Source organism: Marmota flaviventris, chromosome 6 (genome assembly GCF_047511675.1).
Source record: "Marmota flaviventris isolate mMarFla1 chromosome 6, mMarFla1.hap1, whole genome shotgun sequence".
Classification (NCBI taxonomy): domain Eukaryota; kingdom Metazoa; phylum Chordata; class Mammalia; order Rodentia; family Sciuridae; genus Marmota; species Marmota flaviventris.
The window spans coordinates 16,581,281-16,601,159 of NC_092503.1; the positions used below are offsets into that span (position 1 = coordinate 16,581,281).

General features: G+C 35.9%; 1 protein-coding gene across 4 annotated transcripts in view; it reads left to right on the plus strand.

Moving 5' to 3' along the window:
• Positions 1-19,640, plus strand: part of Katna1 (katanin catalytic subunit A1) — a 45,154-nt gene extending 25,514 nt beyond the window's left edge. For 2 of the 4 annotated variants that reach the window (XM_071612917.1, XM_027939582.2), the window contains 8 exons: positions 1,531-1,711; positions 8,559-8,680; positions 10,201-10,306; positions 11,702-11,860; positions 16,077-16,236; positions 17,176-17,310; positions 17,632-17,758; positions 19,280-19,640. In XM_071612917.1, the coding sequence (XP_071469018.1) occupies positions 1,531-1,711; positions 8,559-8,680; positions 10,201-10,306; positions 11,702-11,860; positions 16,077-16,236; positions 17,176-17,310; positions 17,632-17,758; positions 19,280-19,478 (1,189 nt within the window). In that variant the 3' untranslated portion in view covers positions 19,479-19,640. The remainder of the gene's footprint in view (positions 1-1,530; positions 1,712-8,558; positions 8,681-10,200; positions 10,307-11,701; positions 11,861-16,076; positions 16,237-17,175; positions 17,311-17,631; positions 17,759-19,279) is intronic. The other 2 variants (XM_071612918.1, XM_027939583.2) reach the window with 1 other exon arrangement.
• The last annotated feature ends 239 nt before the right edge of the window (positions 19,641-19,879 follow it).

Below are 19,879 nucleotides of genomic sequence, written 5' to 3' on the forward strand. Positions count from 1 at the left end.
TGAATGTCTGTGAGTAAACCTTTTTTCCACTTTTTTATTTTAATTTCACAAGTAGAAATAAGAATAGTTGAGTCAGCCTGTGTTTTCATTTTCTTCCTTAAACAAGCCACATATATGAATGCTTCAGTGCTTTCACTTTCCTTTACTTCTGCTTGGATATTTGATGGCTTGTTTTCTTAGCCATCTCTCAGGCTCCTCTCCCTGCCACTGCCTTAAGCTAGGCCCTCATGTCTTTTTAACATCTGTAACCTACAAACATCTCCCTGCACTTTGCATTTTATCAGTACTTCTTTTTCAGTATTAGTCTAACCTTCTAAAACTGAACCTTTTCAGTGACTTCTTGTTGGCAGTTGGGTGAATCCACTGCAAATGTTTTAGAAGGATTAGTCTTGAACTTAGTTCAGACCTTCTTCTTTTTTTTTTTTTTTTTAAGAGAGAATTTTAATATTTATTTTTTAGTTTTCGGCGGGCACAACATCTTTCTTTGTATGTAGTGCTGAGGAGCGAACCTGGGCCGCACGCATGCCAGGCGAGTGAGCTACCACTTGAACCACATCCCCAGCCCCTCAGACCTTCTTCTTAAAAAACCACCTTACCTATAATACCATCTCTTAATCCACACTGTTACCTGTCAGGCTTGTCTCTTTATAGCCCTTTACATTGGTTGAGTTCATTTTTATTTCTTTGCTTGTCTGCAGTTGTTCCCTCTAGTCTATCTAGTTCAAGTCCTGTGTTTACAGGCCCAGGTTGTTTTCTGTCATCATGAGGCCGTTCCCATTGCTTTGGCACTGGGTTTGTTTCACATCTTCTGGTAGATTTGCCTAGACTTAAATATCTTCTTTTGTTTGAAATATGCTCTGAGGTACTTGAGGATAGGATCCCCTTCCTTTTTTATTTTTTGCCCCCTTTTAATGGCCCTTGTGAAATCTAGGAGCATAGTAGGAGCCAAACAAATATTTCAGGTGCCAAATTCTGACACAGAAATAAAGGTGATGGATGTAAACGTACATGAGTTCTGTAACTGTCCACAGCTAGTGCTTATACCAGTATTTAAAAATGGGAAAATGATTAAAACTTTATTAATTAAACATGACAATTATTTTAAATAAAATGACACAAATTGCATATATACCAGTGGATAAATGTAAATTCAATATTTGTGCTATTTTCTTTTTTTGAATAAAACTCTCTTCTCTGATAATTGCTCTTTTTTCAGTTTCCAGCACTCAGCCTAATTTTTAATCATATTTTATATATAGCAATGTCCTTTTTAAGTAGAGATGCCCATTACTTTCCCCATCATTATTTCTATAATATAACTGGACTGCTTTTGTCTCATTAAATCACCACAGCAGCTGTATCAGATTGAAACTTCAGGTTTTAGTTTTAAACATCCTGAGATTTCTTCAGTCCTGTCTTGGTGTTCAGTTTTTGCCTTGGCTTTTTTAGTTCATGAATCTAACTTACATTCTTTGTTCATATTTGGACCAACTCTAGGAGATGATGATTTTAATGATTTTGTTTGATTAGACCCTCACCAGGACCTAGAAAACGCCAGTCTCCTCAGTATGGTGACCCTAAACCACATGGTAACCGCCCAAATACAACTGTCAGAGTTCACCGTCCATCTGCACAAAATCTTCACAATGATAGAGGGAAAGCAGTTCGTTGTCGTGAAAAGAAAGAACAGAATAAAGGAAGAGAGGAAAAGGTAAATGTTACTGATTTTCACAAATGAAAGAGTTATTTTTTAACCTTAAAAATGAAGACTTTTACAAAAAAGAACAATGAAGGCTATACATAATTTTAGTAAGTTTTAATCATCAGTTTGCCATAAAACCTTTGTCCTTCTACTCCTAGTCTGAGACTTTGCCCAATCACCATTCAACAAATATTTTGATATTGTTTCAAACTAGCAAATAATAGTACAAAGAATTTCCATATATTTTTACCTAATTTTACCAATTATTAATACTTTGCCCTTTTTGCTTTTCATTTATTTTCTCTGTATATATTTTCTCCTGAACCATCTGATAATGAGTTGTTGGTATAATGCCTCTTTACTCTTTTGATATTTTAGAGTGTAGTTCCTAAGTATCAGAACATTGTTTTATATAAGCATAATACAATACTAAAATCTGTGAGTATTACATTGAGACAGTGCTGTCATCTAATCTGCAGGCCTTCATGAAACTGCCAGTTATTTACAGCTCTTCCTTGTCACACTCTGGGTCAGGATCCAACATAGAACTATACATGGTTTGTTAGTATCTTTTAATATGAACATTTCCTTAGCCTTTTTTTTTTTTTTAACTGGCATTTTTGAAGAGTACAGGTCATTTGTTTTATAATGTTCCTCCATTTGGGTTTGTCTGATTTTCCTCATGGTTAGATTATCATACCACTGGAATGATATTGTGTTCTCTCATAAAGCACAGGATGTCTGTTTGTCCTGTTACTGGTGAGAAATTGGATCACTTGACTAAGGTGGTATCTTCCAGTTTTTTTCTGCTACATGCTTACTATTTTAACATTGTAATAATTTCTGAGGAGACACTTGAGACTATGTAAATATCTTGCCTTCTCATCAACATTTCGTCCACTTGTTTTAGTATTCTTTGATTCTTGACTAAACTATTTCCATGCTGATTACAAAATCATGGCTTTCTAATGCCATTATTTCTTCCATGTTAGTTAATTAGCATTCTACTATAAGGAACAGCTTTGTCTTTTTTCTCTTCATTATACCTATGTGGAGTCATGGATTCTTGTTTAGAGCATGGATTTTATATAACATGGATTCTCGTTTTATGTAATCTGTTCCTATCATTATTATTTTAACACTGACACCTCCCCACCCCCCACAGGGGATTGAACCCAGGGCCTCACACATGATAGCCAAGTGCTTTGCCATCGCAGCCCTCATTATTATTTTGATGCTTAAGTTGTCTAAGATTTGAGAAGGGGGAGACCTTTGATACTAGATCCTATGTCTTTTGACATGTACCCTACATTCTCTGAGCACCTTATTTTCTGGCATAATGGGGGTGTTCAGGCTCATCTTGTACTTTCCTTGCCTTTTTCCTGAAATTCTCATTTCTCCAAGGGAGCCTTGGGCCCTATTAGTGGGTAATATATTTAGAAATCAAGATTTTTATGCTAATGACTAGTGTTTAAGGGCTTAACCTGTCTAGGAGCATATGGGAACCTAGGAACTTAATTTCTGTCACCACTATTTCCACCTGTTCTTCTCATCCCCCGCCCAAGACTGTAAAGCACAGGGTGACTTATATGGCTTGCTATGCCAAAAGAACCCCTCTTTGCCACCTGGGCAAGTCAGACACTGTATAGCAAAAGGTAAAGTCCTCAGTGCTGCTCCTGTCCAGTCCTTTCCAAAACATCAAATCAGCCCCTCTGCTTTAATTTCTTTCTCTGATTTTCAACCTAGCCTTATAATTCTGCATGAAAATTTCATCCAGTAACTAGCAAAGTCTCACCTTTTTGTTGACAAATATATAGGTGCTAATTTCTGGGTGTCACTTACCTTTATAAATGTGGATAGTCAGTTCCTTTGAGATTCCTTTATTGAGATTATTTCTAATGGGGTAATCCTATAGTCTTATATTCCTGCAGTTCCAGCAACAGTAGTTCTGTTTTAGTTTCTGAACAAGAAATAAGATGGAAAAGGTGGCTATTGAACCTAGTCTTATGGAGCATTATGAATACCAGGGTTGTCCTGGCCTGTCTAGTGATTGGATTCTAAACCCTGTAACTATCTGTGGTCTGTGGAGCTCATCGTCCTCTACCTTTTACATTCATATCGACTTTTATATCCTGAGATATGATATTTAACCTGAGGTAATACTATCAACAAATCCATTAGCTGGGAAAAGCTTAATATAATCTGCATGTTAAGGCAGGAATACATAGCATGGTGATGAAGAGTGTGGGTTTTGGATTTAGGTAGATCTGTGTTTAAGCTCCAGTCTGCTATTTCTGATGGTGTTACCTTATCAGTTTTTCTAAATTTATCTCTTCAGATATAAAATAAAATCTTTCTCTCTTTGATTTTTTCTTTCCTCCATGCGGGGATTGAACTCAGTGTTTTGTGCATGCTGAGAACATGTTCTGCCACTGAGCTACACCTCCAGTCAAGATATGAAATTATAATAGCACTAGTTTTTGTGAGACTAAATGAGATGACTATCTTCTAGTACATTGGGAATACTCAATAAATGTAGCTATTATTTCCCCAAATATTTCAGATAAAATGAGAATATACTGTATTTGCTGTTGGATTAAACAGTTTTACTAATGCATGGATTTTTAAAAAGAATCTTGAGATATTTTAGGAGTTAATAACTACATTCAAATGTTCTTTAATTTATCCAAATACCGAAGTAGAAATATTAAGTTAAAAGTACCCCCCCAAAAAAGGATAGGACGAAAATAGAAGGACCCTATCTCAAAATAAAACATAAAAAAGAGCTGGAGATACAAGTAGTAGACCTCTTGCTTGGCCAAGTCCTGGTTTCAAGCCCTATTACTTGGAGGGAAAAAAGGACAAAAGTAAGTCCCAGAGGGAGATGCACACTCATGTGTATTTACTGATGAAAAATAAATAAATAAAGGTTAAAGTATTTTAACCTTCAGTTTATATACTTTTTTGACCACCCATTAATTCTTTATTAAGGAGCAGAGAAGGAGAAGAATGTATAGAAAGTAAACATAAATCAGCAGCAGTATGAGAAATTCTTATCTGTCTTTGCTGAGTATAGGCATTGCTATATATTTTCTAAACTACTTCTCTAGTGTTCTATTAGTTGTTGAGAGATGGGGTATTAAAATCTCCAATTATAATTATGGATTTGTCTTTCTTTCAGTTCTATCAGTTTTTGTCCATGAATTTTTCAGCTCTTGTGTTTGGATTGCTCTGTCTTCAATATATAATGTCCTTTTTATATTTTATCATTATATAATTTTTTCATTATATCATATAATGTCCCTTCTGTCTCTGTTAATTTTCTTGGTTCTGAAGTTTGTTTGATATTAAAAATAGTCATGACTGCTTTCCTTTCATTAGTGTTTCCCTGGTACCTATTTTTTCCTTCCTCTGCCTCCAACTTGCTTATATAATTATATTAGAATAAGTGTCTGATGGTATTACCTTAATAAGTTATCATATGGTGAGATTATAGCATATGGTGAGATCATGTTTTAAAATCTATTATTCCAGTCTCTGTCTTTTTATTGATGTGTTTAGATCACTTTCATTAATGTAATTGTTACACTAGGGCTTAAATCTGTCGTTTTATTTTTGTTTGCTGGATATTCTGGGATTGTTTTTCCCTCTGTATTCTTTTTTTCCAGCATTCTCTGGATTACTTGAAAATAACTTAGAATTTTATTTTGATTCATCTATAGTGTTTTTAGCCTATCTCTGTATAGCATTTTTAGTGGATGCTCAAGATATTTCATGTATATATTTCATGTATATGTGTGTGAGTATATATGGAATGTGTAGTGGTTTACCATTGTTGTCATGAGTTGAATGAAATGTAGAAATCCTACCTCTGTATTCCATTTCTCTTTCTATTTACAATTATCTTAAATATTCCCTCTCTGTACATTTAGAACCACTTCAGGCAGTATTATCATTTTTGCTTCAACTCTCACAGAATTTAGAAAACTGAAAATGGCAAAACGTGCCTGTTGTGCTTCTTATATTCTTGCTTATAATGTTTTCCTCCTTTCTGACTATCAGGCTTTCTTGATATATTTTTCCTTTCTGTTTAGAGAACTTAGTCATATTTCTTTTAGTTTTGGTCTCTTTGTTTCATCTGAAAGTGTTTTGATGTACTCTTTCTTTCTGAAGGATATAAGTTATATTGCTGGGTATAAGATTCTCAGCTGACAGTATTTATTTATACTTGTAAAATATTATACTACTTCACTCTTGCCTCCTTGGTTTCTAAGAAATGTGCTTTCATTGGAATAGTTTTTCTTTATAGGTAAGGTGTTGATTTTCTTTCACTGCCTTCAGTTTTTTCTTTGATTAGTTTTCCAAAGTTTAATTATAGGGTATGTTGGCATGGATTTCTTTTGGATTTCTCAGGCTTTCTGCATTTGTCTCTTTGTTTCAAACGTGTTCCTGTTTATTTACTGAAGCACTTAATAAGCTTTAAAATCTGTCAGAAAACTCTTTTTTAAAAAATATTTTTTTAGTTGTAGATGAACGCACAGTATATTTATTTTTATGTGGTGCTGAGGATCGAACCCAGTGCCTCACATATGCTAGGCCAGCGCTTTACCACTGAACTACAGCCTCAGCCCCTGTCAGAAAACATGTGTGTCATTTTGGTGTTGGGCATCTGTTGTCTTTTTTTTTTTTCCCATTAGTTTGAAATCTTCATGGTTCTTGGTAAGAGTGATTTTTGTATTAAAACCTGGCCATTTGCATATTATTATGAGACTCTAGACAGAATTTACACCTGTTTTGCTGTCTAACACTGGTCTCAGAGGAACAGTAGGGGTATCAGTGCTGCTAGGAGGAAGCAGAAGTCCAGATTCCCTGGCAGGCCTCTTTTGACCCTGAGTAGGAGCAAGGTTCTTACTGTTGCTGAGCTGTGTTAGAAATCCTCCACATGACTTCCAGTGACACTGTGGTTGGGTGATCTCACCGTGATTCTCCTTATGTCCTCCTCTGACACTTACCCAGTTCCTCACTTACTGCCATGTAGTGGAGGTTCCTTTCTGGTCTCAACTGACTGGTGGTGATAGACGGGGGATGTTGTTACTGGTTGGTGTGCATGAAAGGTCCAGCTTCTTACTTGGCCACTATTGCCATCCAGTGGGGGTTTGAAGTACTTCATTATAAGTTTCTAAGAGAGAGTCTTAGTTTCTCCACTTTGCTGGCCTGAGTGGTACAGGGCCACAGCTGTTCTGTGGAATAGAGGGTTATTGTCTAAAGCTCCTGACTTGCTTCTTTGGTTACAGAAATCAGACTTCTGTCCATATTGGTGTTTTCAGGTTGCTGGCTTCTCAACTCCGAGTCTAGATATATGAAAGAAAAAGAAATCCCAAGGAACTCATACCATGTCCAAGTTCCCTGGCTGGTCTGCTGCGTTCTCCCAACCTTTGAATGATCTTATGTTTATTATATATATAATGCCCAAGGGGTTTAGTTCTGCCCAGTGGAAGGAATAGTGAGAAGTACATCTGCTCCATTTTCTGGAAATGAGAATCCAGCTTCCCCCCCCACCCCCGCCCCAGACTTGGGAGTCAACACAGAGCCTCATGCATGCCAGGCACACACTCTACCACAGAGATACATCCTGAGGCCCCCCCAAATAGCTGTCATTTGTGTCATTTCAGGGGGAGGGGTGTACCAGGGATTGAACACAGGGGGATTCAACCACTGAGCCACATCCCCAGCCTGATTCTACATTTTAATTAGAGATGGGGTCTCACTGAGTTGCTTAGTGCCTCACTTTTGCTAAGGCTGGCTTTGAACTTTCAATCCTCCTGCCTCAGACTCTGGAGTTGCTGGGATTACAGGTATTGGCCACATGCCTGGCTACTTTCTTTTTTTTTTTTTTTTTAAACCTGGTCTCCCTGTGTTGCTGAGGCTGGTCTGGAACTCCTGGGTGCAATCAATCTTCCCATCTCAACTGGGACTACAGACATACACTACTGTACCTAGCTTTCATCTTCAGCTTTAATTTGAGACAGAAAGAGTCCAGGTTCTTTTTAATCCTTCTTTTTTTTTTTTTTTCCTCATCTCCTACTGATTAGGATTTTCACTTAGAGCAAATTATTGAACTAATGTGTACTTAAAGGAGATCACACTAGTTCAACTAATGAAATAAAATACCATGAAAGCATGTGATGGCACATGCTTGTAATCCCAGGTCCTTCGGAGGCTGAGACAGGAGGATCACAAGATGGAGGCTAGCAACAGCAATTTATGAAGACACTTTCTTTCTTTCTTTTAAAGAGAGAAAGAGAGAGAATCTTTTTTGTAGATGGACACAACACAATGCCTTTATTTTTATGTGCTGCTGAGAATTGAACTCGGGTCCCGCCCGTGCTTAGCGAGAGCTCTACTGCTGAGCCACAATCCCAGCCCCTGAAGACACTTTCTCAAAGTAAAAAAATACAAATGCCTGGGGATGTAGCTTAGTTCAAATTTATTGTGCTTTGTCAGCACAGTATGGGAGAAAAGGAAGAGAACCAGAAAGTACCTTCTAACTGGGCACAGTAGCACATATCTATAATCCAAACTGCTCAAGAGGCAGAGGCAGAAGGATCACAAGTTTAAAGCCAGCCTCAGCAACTTAGCAAGGGCCTGAGCAACTAAGTTAGACTCTTTCTCAAAATAATAAATAACAAAAAAGGGCTGGGGATATAGTTCAGTGGTAAAGTGCCCCTTGGTTCAATCCCCAGTACTAAAAAAGAAACAAGAAAGAATATCATTTGAATTCGAATTCCACCTTTGTTTCTGACTCACAGAAACAAATCTTTCAATAAAAAGCTTTTTTCTTTTTCTCTTGTTGTAGAACAAGTCACCTGCTGCTGTTACAGAACCAGAGACAAATAAATTTGATAGTACTGGATATGATAAGGACTTAGTAGAAGCTTTGGAAAGAGACATAATTTCTCAGAACCCCAATGTTCGATGGTAAGTCACATCTCACAATAAGATAATTAGGTGCTATTAAAAAAGAACAAAGAAAAATTAAGACCATTAGGTGCTAATGATGCTTTTTGATGGAGCAAAGGTGATCATGTACTAAGGACCTGTTCTGTAGGACAGAACCAGATTAGATACAGTATAAGTCAGACACTTAATAAAGCACTTCACTTGGACCCACGTTGTACCAATTTGTTTAAGATTTTTTAAATTAATAATTATGTATAAAATGAGAATAAGATCATAGAAATTTCATCTTCTTTGGGGACATCCTCTAGTGATTTTTATGTATGTATCTTGCTTACCTATAGCATTTGATAAATGTTGCTTTTGTGTCCTTTTACTCAAACAGTAGTTATCACCTTTAATTAGTATTATGTCTAATCAAAAATCTATAATCTATCACAATGCATACTTAAAGCCCATTTTCAAAACAACAAAGCTAGGCATATTCTGTTATATATTTCCCTTTAAAACCTTAATGATTATTAGGTGTGGTTTTGTGTGCTACTTAAAATTTTTTGGTATTTGATATTTATACAGTCAAAATTCATTTTCATAATAAAATTGATATGTGTATCAGTAGTAGTGGTAGGGGTTCTTCATAGTAATTTTTATGATACTCTTTAACTGTGGATTCTACCTTTTAATGGAGTTGGAGGTAAAGCAACAGTATTAGAGCCTATCTTTGCTTTATGCCCCTTTTATTCTTTATATTGTTGTTTAATGAGTTCATTGTTTCTAGATCAGGGTGGGAGGGTTATGGAGTGAGCATCATAAAAGCAGGATTTAAAAATGAATCAGCATGATAATACAGGTTGAACATCCCTAATCTGAAAATAAAAAATCTGAAATAATCTAGAACCTTTTGAGCATAGATATGACCCTCAAAATGTTTTGAATTTTGGCCTGGCTCCTTGGTGCATGCCTGTAATCCCCACAGCTCAGGAGGCTGAGGGAGGAAGATTGAGAGAGAGTTCAAAGCCAGCCTCAGCAAAAGCGAGGCACCAAGCAACTCAGTGAGACCCTCTCTCTAAATAAAAATACAAAATCAGGGCATGGATGTGACTCAGTGGTTGAGTACCCCTGAGTTCAATCCCTGGTACCAAAAAACAACAACAAAAAAACCCCAGGGTAGTAGATTTTGGAGCATTTCAGAGTTTGCAGATAGGATGCTCAACTGTTAGTCTATGGAAATATTCCAAAATCTGAAACATTTCTGGTCTCAAGAATTTCAGATGAGACACAACTCAAATGTTTACTTAAGAGGCTTATAGGCCAGCGTTCTAAAAAGGCCAGCTAAAAACCTTTTCTGCCAAGAATCAAAGATAATTTTATGTACACTGATTGACATGGTGGGCCTCATCACAATGTATTATTTCACTAATGCCCAGAGAGAATCTTAACATTGTATCAGCAGTATAAAGTTGTGTGCTGTCAGTGGTTCTGAAGATTTAATACATAGAGTTAAATATATAATCTAAGGAATTGTGATGAATATCTTTCAGGGATGATATTGCTGATTTAGTAGAGGCTAAAAAGTTGCTGAAAGAAGCTGTGGTGTTACCAATGTGGATGCCAGAATTCTTTAAAGGCATTAGAAGACCATGGAAAGTAAGTTTATTATTTGTATGGCATCATCAAAGTAAATGGTAGTGCATTGCTGTAGAGAGTCACTATTTATGCACTCTATGGAAAATGGAGACAGAAAGTGGAGTAAAGAAATTTTTAGATTAAAAAGTATGTATTCTGTTATTCAAAATTGTGTTTAAACCAAAACCTATTGCAAGATTTCTAGAGTAAGCTGGGCATGGTGGTACATGGTCTGTAATCACAGCCATTTGGGAAGCTAAGGCAGGAACATCACAAATCAAAGCCAGCCTTACCAATTTAGCAAGGCCCTAAGCAACTTAGCTTGACCCTGTCTCAAAATTTAAAAAAAAAAGGGCTGGGGATATGACTTTATAGTTAAGTACCCCTGGGTTCAATTCCTAGTAGCACCAAAAAAAAAAAAGGTTCCTAGAGTAAGAAACAGGTATTATTTCAGAAACTGTATACATGGCAAATTTAGGATGGTCTTTTATTTGCAAATATGGCCTAGTCAGCTAATACAAAATACTCCCATTTCATTTGTCATATTGCATAACAATATTAAGAAATTGAGAAATATCTGTATCTGTTGAGCACTTTCAAAGTTATGGGCCGATATAAAAAAGAAACTCTTAAGGCTGGGCGCCGTGGCACATGCCTATAATCCCAATGGCTCAGAAGGCTGAGGCAGGAGGATCTCGAGTTCAAAGCCAGCCTTAGCAAAAGCGAGGTGCTAAGCAACTCAGTGAGACCCTGTCTCCTAAATAAAATACAAAATAGGGCTGGGGGTGTGGCTCAGTGGTCGAGTGCCCCTGAGTTCAATCCCTGGAACCAAAAAAAAAAAAAGTCTTAGATTTTGAAAATATGCTAGTTGGTAATAGCACTATTATTTTTAAAAGTCCTTTAAATGTTAAGTGACAAACAAGATGCAAAATTCATATTATTATACATATTTTAGTTATGTTATGCATGTTGTAATTATACATATATTCAAGTAAACTGTGCAAAAGGAATAACCTAATGTGTCTGAGTAATAGACTAGGAAATATGCCCAGATGTTGTTATAAACTATTTTTCCTTATCTCTGAGTCCAAGTGTTTAATAATGTGGTTACCTTTTTTTTTTTTTTTTGGTAATGGATAAAGTAAGTCTAAGGTAAAATATCCTATTTATTTTTGTGTTTGTCCCTTTATTTTAACATAAAATTGGTTGAAATTTGATACTTAGTAATGAATTATTGCGAATTGATTCACACCTGTAGTCCCAGCTACAAGGGGCACTGAACCAGGATTGCTTGAGCCCAGGAGTTTGAGGCCAACTCTTGGCAACAGAGGGATAACCCATCTCAAAAACAAAGCAATAAAAGAAAAAGAACAAAGCCAGATAAATCCTTTGCTTATGCTATAATCTTTCCAACAGGGAGTATTGATGGTTGGCCCGCCTGGCACAGGAAAGACCCTTCTTGCTAAAGCAGTAGCTACAGAGTGCAAGACAACATTCTTCAATGTCTCTTCATCAACTCTGACTTCCAAATACAGAGGAGAGTCTGAGAAGCTTGTTCGTCTTCTGTTTGAAATGGTAAATGAGACAGCTCCAATAGTGATTCACTCTTTACCTCTAAAAGGAGAGGAAGTGAGTTGTAACTTAAGTAGGCAGGATGACATTGTGTTCAGTCATCATCCTGTGGGTATCATCCTTTACAAACATGAGTAACTTGAGTTTCATTTTGTCTGCTTTCTCCAGAACTAGAACCACATCTATTAATGTATGGGCTTGCTCACATGCGATCAACATTACTGATCTGCTCTAGGAGTCTGAAATTTTTAAAATCAGTAGGCTTAGTTATGATAAATGTCATATCATATGATATGATATGTCAAAAGGTGAGAATCTTAAGTTGTAGAATTTAAATCACCTCTAGTCTATTAACTATACCAAATAACTTGAATTTAATGACCCAATCTTTGGATAAAGTACTTATTATTCTGAGTTGCTTTTTCTTTATTCCACCCTGACAAATGTGAGTGCCAGTAGTGAAATATAATTCGACAAGTTCTTTTAGTGTTTAGATGAATTCAGCAGCTTTTTATACTTCAGACTTGTTAAGCTTCATTGATTACTTCAGTCTTACTTATATATTATGTATTAGGACAGAGTTATATTATTGTATGTAGTGACAAAGACATGAATTCTTAATCATAGTGGACAAAACATGAGGTGGCCTTACTAATATATCAAATCTTCCTTCCTAAGCTCCAAAGTGAACAAGCAAACTAAAGTGTTCACAATTTTAGTTTACCCATTTTTTGAAAAGTTTTCTTTTAATTTTCATTTGCTTTCTCCTTCCTCTTGGACAATTCATAAGCCAGCAGGCAAATTAATGGCTTATTAATAGTCCATAGCACAACAAGTATCTAATTGAAATCTCTTCGATCATTTTGAAAAAATTGCTTGTGCATTGCTTGAAGAAAAAAAGTATATTGCTAATATTCTGGAATAACTTGGTCTTTTTGGAAAAAAAAAGTTAATTAAATAGAATGAAATATGGAGTCTTCATAATCAGGTGGCCTGGGTTCAAATTCCTGCCCTTTTCTGATCCTTGGTTGCTTTATCTATAAGACGATATTAACATAAAACCTACCTCTCTAATGTTAGGGTAAAACCTGTTAATGAATATAAATTACTTAATTAAAAGCCTGATTCATAAGGGCTCAATATAAATCATTGTTACTGTTTAAGATTATTTGGTATAGTTTCTAATGTAAGATTTTATATTAAAGAAAACTATTTTCTGCCAGGTTTGGCACACACACCTGTAATCCCAGTGTATAGGAGGCTGAGGCAAGAGGAATGCAAGTTCAAGGCCAGCCTCAGCAACTTAGCAAGACCCTGTCTCAAAATAAAAAATTTTGAAAAGGACTGGGTATGAAATAAAGCTATTTTCTTCTGTGGGAGTATGCTCTTACTAAGTGTTAATTTGCTTTTTCTTGAACTCAGGGTCTTGTGCATGCTAATAAGCATGGGCTCTACTTCCAGCCCTATGTTTTTTATTTATTTTTTTTAATAAGAAAAAGTTTATTTCCTTTTTAAAAATTTTATTTACTTTTAAAATTTGTTCTCTTTAGATAGACATTACAGTAGAGTGTATTTTGACATTATAAGTACATGGAGTATAATTTATTCTAATTAGGATCCCATTGTGTTTGTACAGGATGTAGAGTTTCACTGGTGGCCCTACATTATTTTTTATAGTGAGATTTAGAAGGCTTTATCAAAAAACATTATTTTTTACTGGCTTCCCTGGACTTGCTTGGGAAAATCTTAACCATTGTTAAATAAGTTTCCTCGCATATGGAATGTGTTGTTGAGTTGCCCGCTTGATCACTGGCTCAGTCACAAACCAGTGCCTACAGTTTGGAGCTTCTGCCCTGGTTAGGGGGCATTTGCTGACACCAGATTTTTTTTTCCCTGTTATCATGGCCTCATTTTCTCAAGGAGTAAATAAAACTAAACTTCCTCTATCTTGGTTTTGACTTGCTACAGATGACACCTCTGTTAATGTGTCCTCCCCAGAAAATGTTAAGCAACTCTCAAAGCCTGTATTTTAAATAAGACTGCTTAAATTTGGTGAAAATGCCAGATTTCAAATATACACAAAAGTAATTGTATAATTTTTGTAGTGTTGTCAAGAACTTTTATATTCAGTTGTCAGAAACTCAATTAGATGATTTAAATAAGAATAATAATATATAGAATCATGTAACTGGTAATTTTCAAAAATTACTTTTAGATTATTAGACTAACAAGAGCCACCAAATCTGATAATTCTTATGAATCTTTTTCTTAGATCTTGAGACCTCTGGGTTGGCTTTCACTTTAGTCAGTCCCAATGATGTAATTAAAATAGCCATCAGAAGCTTATACCTTCTTCTTAATGTCCTTATGGTAGTCCCAGAGAAATCAGTCCTTATTTCCAGTTATTCAGGCAGTAATGCCATGATAAATATTTGGACTGTTTTGAGTCATGTGTCCAGGCCTGAAACTATTATCTTTGATCAGAGAATTAAAGTGATCTGATTGGCTACGCCTGAATCATCCTCAGAAGCCTCTTTAGAAGTAGTGGCATATGAAAGAGCAGTGTTCTCCAAATGGAAGGGAGACTCCTCTTAGTGCTGTGCAGGCAGAATATTTGAAAATATCTCTACAACACTTTCACAGGTCAACCAAAACCAACGTGGCGGGCACATAGCCTCTGCTTGAAGTCAGACCCTTCTGCATACCCTTAGTAATTGAGATTCAGTAAACTGATTCTTATAACTTCTGCTTGGTGTGGCAGTAAATGGGTTGAAATTTAATTTTTGTTAATGTATGTTTTGTTGGTAGATGGTTCCTATCTATAATCTTGTGAATTTTGGGGGATACTTTAATGAGGAAAAGTTCATTCTCTCTCCACTTCTCGAAAAGAAGCACAAAGATTCTATACATAGTACTGAAAGCTCAAATAATGACTTTTTTAAAAATGAAATTAAACCTTTGTAGGGAATTAAAGACTTAGAATTTCAAATATCTAATTAGAAAATACAGTGGAATTTAAATATTTGGGTTTTGCAGATGAACAAACTAAAACAAAATCCATGCTTTGGAGCAAGTATCTTCAACATGATTAGTTGCCTCTTAGAGAATACTAAATCATAGCTTCACGGTTCAGAGAATTGATAGACCTAGGATGATTGCATGTTCAAGTTTGTAATGTCCATAGGTCAGTCCACTGGGTACTATTTTTAGAGAAAACTTTAAAATGCTGTTTTGTTCATCCAAATTGTTTTCTAGAAACTTTGGTCATCATTTTAGGTTCAAATATTCTTATGCAATGATTATATTAATTTGAGCATTTGGTTTGAATAATGATTAATCATAAACTGTAATAAATTACATCTTCAGTCTCTTTAAGTTTTAGATACCATTGAGTCATAGCTTCATACTTGACTAAGACCTATTTAGTGGATCAAGATTAATCTTCCCTGTTATTTTGAGGAAGAAATGTGTACTAATCAGCAATAAAAAGCAATATAGTACTGTACATCCTACAACATACATGAACCTTGAAAACATGATGCTAAGTGAAAAAAGACATGAAAGTCCATATATTATATCATTCCATTTATACTGAAATATGCAAATTAACTATTCTACTTAATATCTGAAGAGATTAAGATAAGGTAGGCATGGTGGTACACCTGTGTAATCCAGCTATTTGGAAGGCTGAGGCAGAAGAACCAGAAGTTCAAGGACACCCTGGGCAATTTAGCAAGACTCTTTCTCAAAATAATTTTTTTTTTTTTTTTTTTGGTATCAGGGATTGAAGTCAGGGGTACTCGGCCACTGAGACAAGGGTCAGTTTAAAAAGGGTCAGTTTAACTAGAATTTCTTAGAGGAACTCTAATAAATGATTTTATTTAAAGTAGTAGTTCTCCATAACCAAATTTTTCTAGAACTTTAGAGCACCAATGTCTGTAACATGTTTCCCCATGATAGTTACTCATGCTGTTGTAGTATATGGTATAATCCTGTATGCCACTCAAACATATGTAGCCAATTGTATTATTGTCATATTTAAATATGTAAGTCTGCACATGTTGTCTATTTTAGTTGTTTTGATTCTATCTTCTTCCCCCAATATTAGGGCAAGAGGAAAAAGTGCACAGTATGGCAGCCTCTTCAGACATTTTCTAATTGCTAACCTGTCGATTATTTTTAAGTGAAATAAAAACTTGTCACATGGTTTCTTCTTTAGGCTCGATTTTATTCTCCAGCCACCATATTTATTGATGAGATAGATTCCATTTGTAGTCGAAGAGGGACTTCTGAAGAGCATGAAGCAAGCAGAAGGGTGAAAGCAGAGCTGCTGGTTCAAATGGATGGTAGATATGTGTCTCTGCATGAATTAACTCAAGGTGGGAGGATACCAGTTGTTTCCAGCTCCAATGGATCTGGCTCTACCCATAGCGCTAACTTTTTAATCACAGTGCATAATATTTTTGGTAGGGGACGGGGCAATACAAGGGATTGAACCTAGGGGCAATTAACCACTGAGCCACATGCCCAGCCCTTTTTTTATTTTATTAGAGACAGGGTCTTGATGAGTTGCTTAGGGTCTTGCTAAGTTGCTAAGGCTACAACTCACAGTCTTCCTGCCTCAGCCTCCAAGTCACTGGGATTATAGGCATCTGCCACTGCACCCAGCCAGGGTGCATCTCTTTTTAACTGGTGTTCCTAATGCCAGGTGGACCCTAGGGGGCTGGTAAATACTGCCTAGAGATTGATAGCAGTACATTTGATACAGTGGCAGTGGTGACTGCCAGGAGTGGTGGCACACTCCAGTGACTAGAGAGGCTGAGGCAGGAGGCCAGCCTGGGCAATTCATAAGACCCTGTCTTTAAAAAGGGGAGTGGAGCTGGGAACATGGTTCACTGATACAGTGTCACTTGGTTTTATCCCAATTACCAAAAAATAAGGAAGGAAAAATAATGGCCATCTACAAGGTACCCTTTTAGAATATATGCTAATGTCTTATTCTTGACCATGAAATTAAAATAGAAATAAGTACAGATAAATTGGCCTTAGAAAGGGTATATATGATTTTGAGAAAGTTTCTAATTGATAGGTAATTGAACTGAGCTGATCTTTTGATTATAATCTATTCCAAGTTATATTTTTGCATACTTTTACAAAAACTCATTTTCCTTGGATTATACAGTCACCTGCTTACCAGTTAGCTTTGTGAAACCATACTACCTTGTATTATGCTAAATATGATAATCCTTAAATAGCTTAACTTTATTTCATATAGTCTAACTTAGTGTCCTTTTATTCTCTCCTGACCCTTCTATTAGGTGTTGGAGGTGCTTCTGAAAATGATGACCCTTCCAAAATGGTTATGGTTCTAGCAGCTACTAATTTTCCCTGGGATATAGATGAAGCTTTAAGACGACGTCTTGAAAAACGAATCTATATTCCTTTACCATCAGGTATCATCCTTTAAATCTTGTCTCAAAGCTCCTGTTAACACTCCAGTAGTTTGTTAGGGTTTCCCCCTCCCAATTTAGAATATGGTATTAACACAGAGATAAATGTATACTATCTTTCCTTACATTACCAGTTTGGCTACTTTTAGAACCTAGAAGTGTTGATAACTTAGGAAAGCAAAAATTCAGTGAGGAACAGCTCTTGAAATTTCAAGCAAAAGAGCCCTAAGAATTAGAAAGCAAATCAAAGTAGTCTTGAGAAAAAAATAATACACTGTGTTTATGTTGAAGGCTTTACATTTTAAAACTTCTTTCTACCATTAGCAAAAGGCAGGGAGGAACTATTACGAATAAGTCTGCGTGAGCTGGAATTGGCTGATGATGTTAACCTTGCAAGCATAGCAGAAAACATGGAAGGTTATTCAGGTGCAGACATTACCAATGTGTGCAGGTATGTATTATTTTGGAAGCAAAAATTTCTGTGATTATAAACTTTTTACAAAGTTACTATACAGTGTTAAGATAGATGAGGAATAAAGACCCAGATTGTAGTCTACATAGATTAGGGTTGTAAGTTTTTTTTTTTTCCATCTGAGCTGGAGAGCCCCCATAATTTTTTAAGAAACATTTTTAGTTGTAGATGGACATATAAATAAATAAAAAAACCTTTATTTTATTTATTTATGTGGTGTGGAGGACCAAACCCTGTGCCTCATGGGTGCTAGGCAAGTGCTCTTAACACTGAGCTACAACCACAGCCCAGAGTCACAAATTTTAAGTTAATGTTAGCAGGTGTTAAGATATTTGGGTATCTTGTATATCAGTGAAGAGTCTACCACTATTTTGAACAAGTTCAAGAAGTTAGTGTTAGAACAATTTGGGTTAAATAGGAACTGAGTAATTGTCTTGGATATTAAGTTTATTGGTGTATTCCTTCACTGTATTGTTATATGAAAAATGATGTGAAATACATTAAGTTGGCATATCCATGAAGTGCAGTTAATAGTCTAATTTTCAGTGAATATATCCTAAATGTGATGGTGGGAATAGTAAGAAAAAGAAAAAAAAGACTCTAATCCAGGTGATGTGGCTACGTTTTATCCTGAATTTTAGCTCAGATGCTTCTTTTGTGGGGGCCACATACCCAGAATTGAACTCAGGGGCACTCAACTACTTAGCCACATCCCCAGCACTATTTTGTATTTTATTTAGAGATAGGGTCTCACTGAGGCGCCTCAGCCTCCCAAACTGCTGGGATTACAGGTGTGAGTCACTGCGCCCAGACTCAGATGCTTTTTTAAAAAATATTTTTATTAGCAAATGGTGGACCTTTATTTATTTATATGTGGTGCTGAAAATCAAACCCAGTGCCTCACACATGCTAGGCAAGCACTGGACCACAGAGCCACAACCTCAGCCCCTCAGATGCTTTTTAAGGGGGTTTGACTACACTTGCCTTCTCATCTCTAGAGTGAGACTCATGGGGGTCAGAGTTGACATGTGCACAGATAAAGCAGCTATTATTGCTGCCTTTGCATAAGTTGTGGCTACAAGTAACGATAAAACATGGTGAAAGGAAAGAGGTACTTGAATGAAGTTTCTATAATAGAGGGGAAAAGAGGAAACCACTTAAATTGATCATTTATCTTTTATGCTACATGGATATAAATATTTAATTTTCTAACATTCTCTTCTGTGTCTATGATGTTTATTTTATTGAACACTTGTAATGGCTGGCTTTTTAAAAAACTTTTTCTTGTGCTTTATGCCCAGTGATTTAAATTGATTCATCCTTAATTTCATCATGGAAGATTTAATTACTAAAAAAATATTTCAGAACGGACCTTGTATTCCAATGTAAGATCTGATGCAGTACTACATGTTTAATAAGATCTTAGGGAATTCTACACTACATACAATGAAAAATTTTTATTTAGTCAAAATAACACTTTGTGGCCTTTTTAACACCTAGGGATGCATCTTTGATGGCAATGAGAAGGCGTATTGAGGGTTTGACCCCAGAAGAAATTCGAAATCTTTCAAGAGAAGAAATGCACATGCCTACAACTATGGAAGATTTTGAAATAGCTTTAAAAAAGGTTTCTAAATCAGTATCTGCTGCAGACATTGAAAGATATGAGAAATGGATATTTGAATTTGGATCATGCTAAATTCTCACATGTAAACTGTGAGAAATCTGCCTTAAGTCTTTGAAAAATAATTAAATTTAGTATTTCATTGCACTGAGTGCTATATTTTTCTAAAATTTTAAAATGGTAAGATTTAAAAAATCCTTTTAATTCGAAATAAAGGCAATTTTTTTAAGCTGCAAATTTGTTTTACTTTAACATTGCCTATTGCCTGTTATAACACAAATGTTTTCACTTGGAGCTGTCTTTTTATGTTTAACATCTTCTCTCCCACTGTTTGCTGCTGTTATTCTTCCTATGAAGAGAGTGAGACTGGCCCCTAGCCTCCTTAGACACCAGTGGATAACTGAAAATTATTCACCAGTTATAAACAAGTAGCTAGGTAAAGCATGAGCCAGACAGTTTCTTTCTGAGAGTAAGAC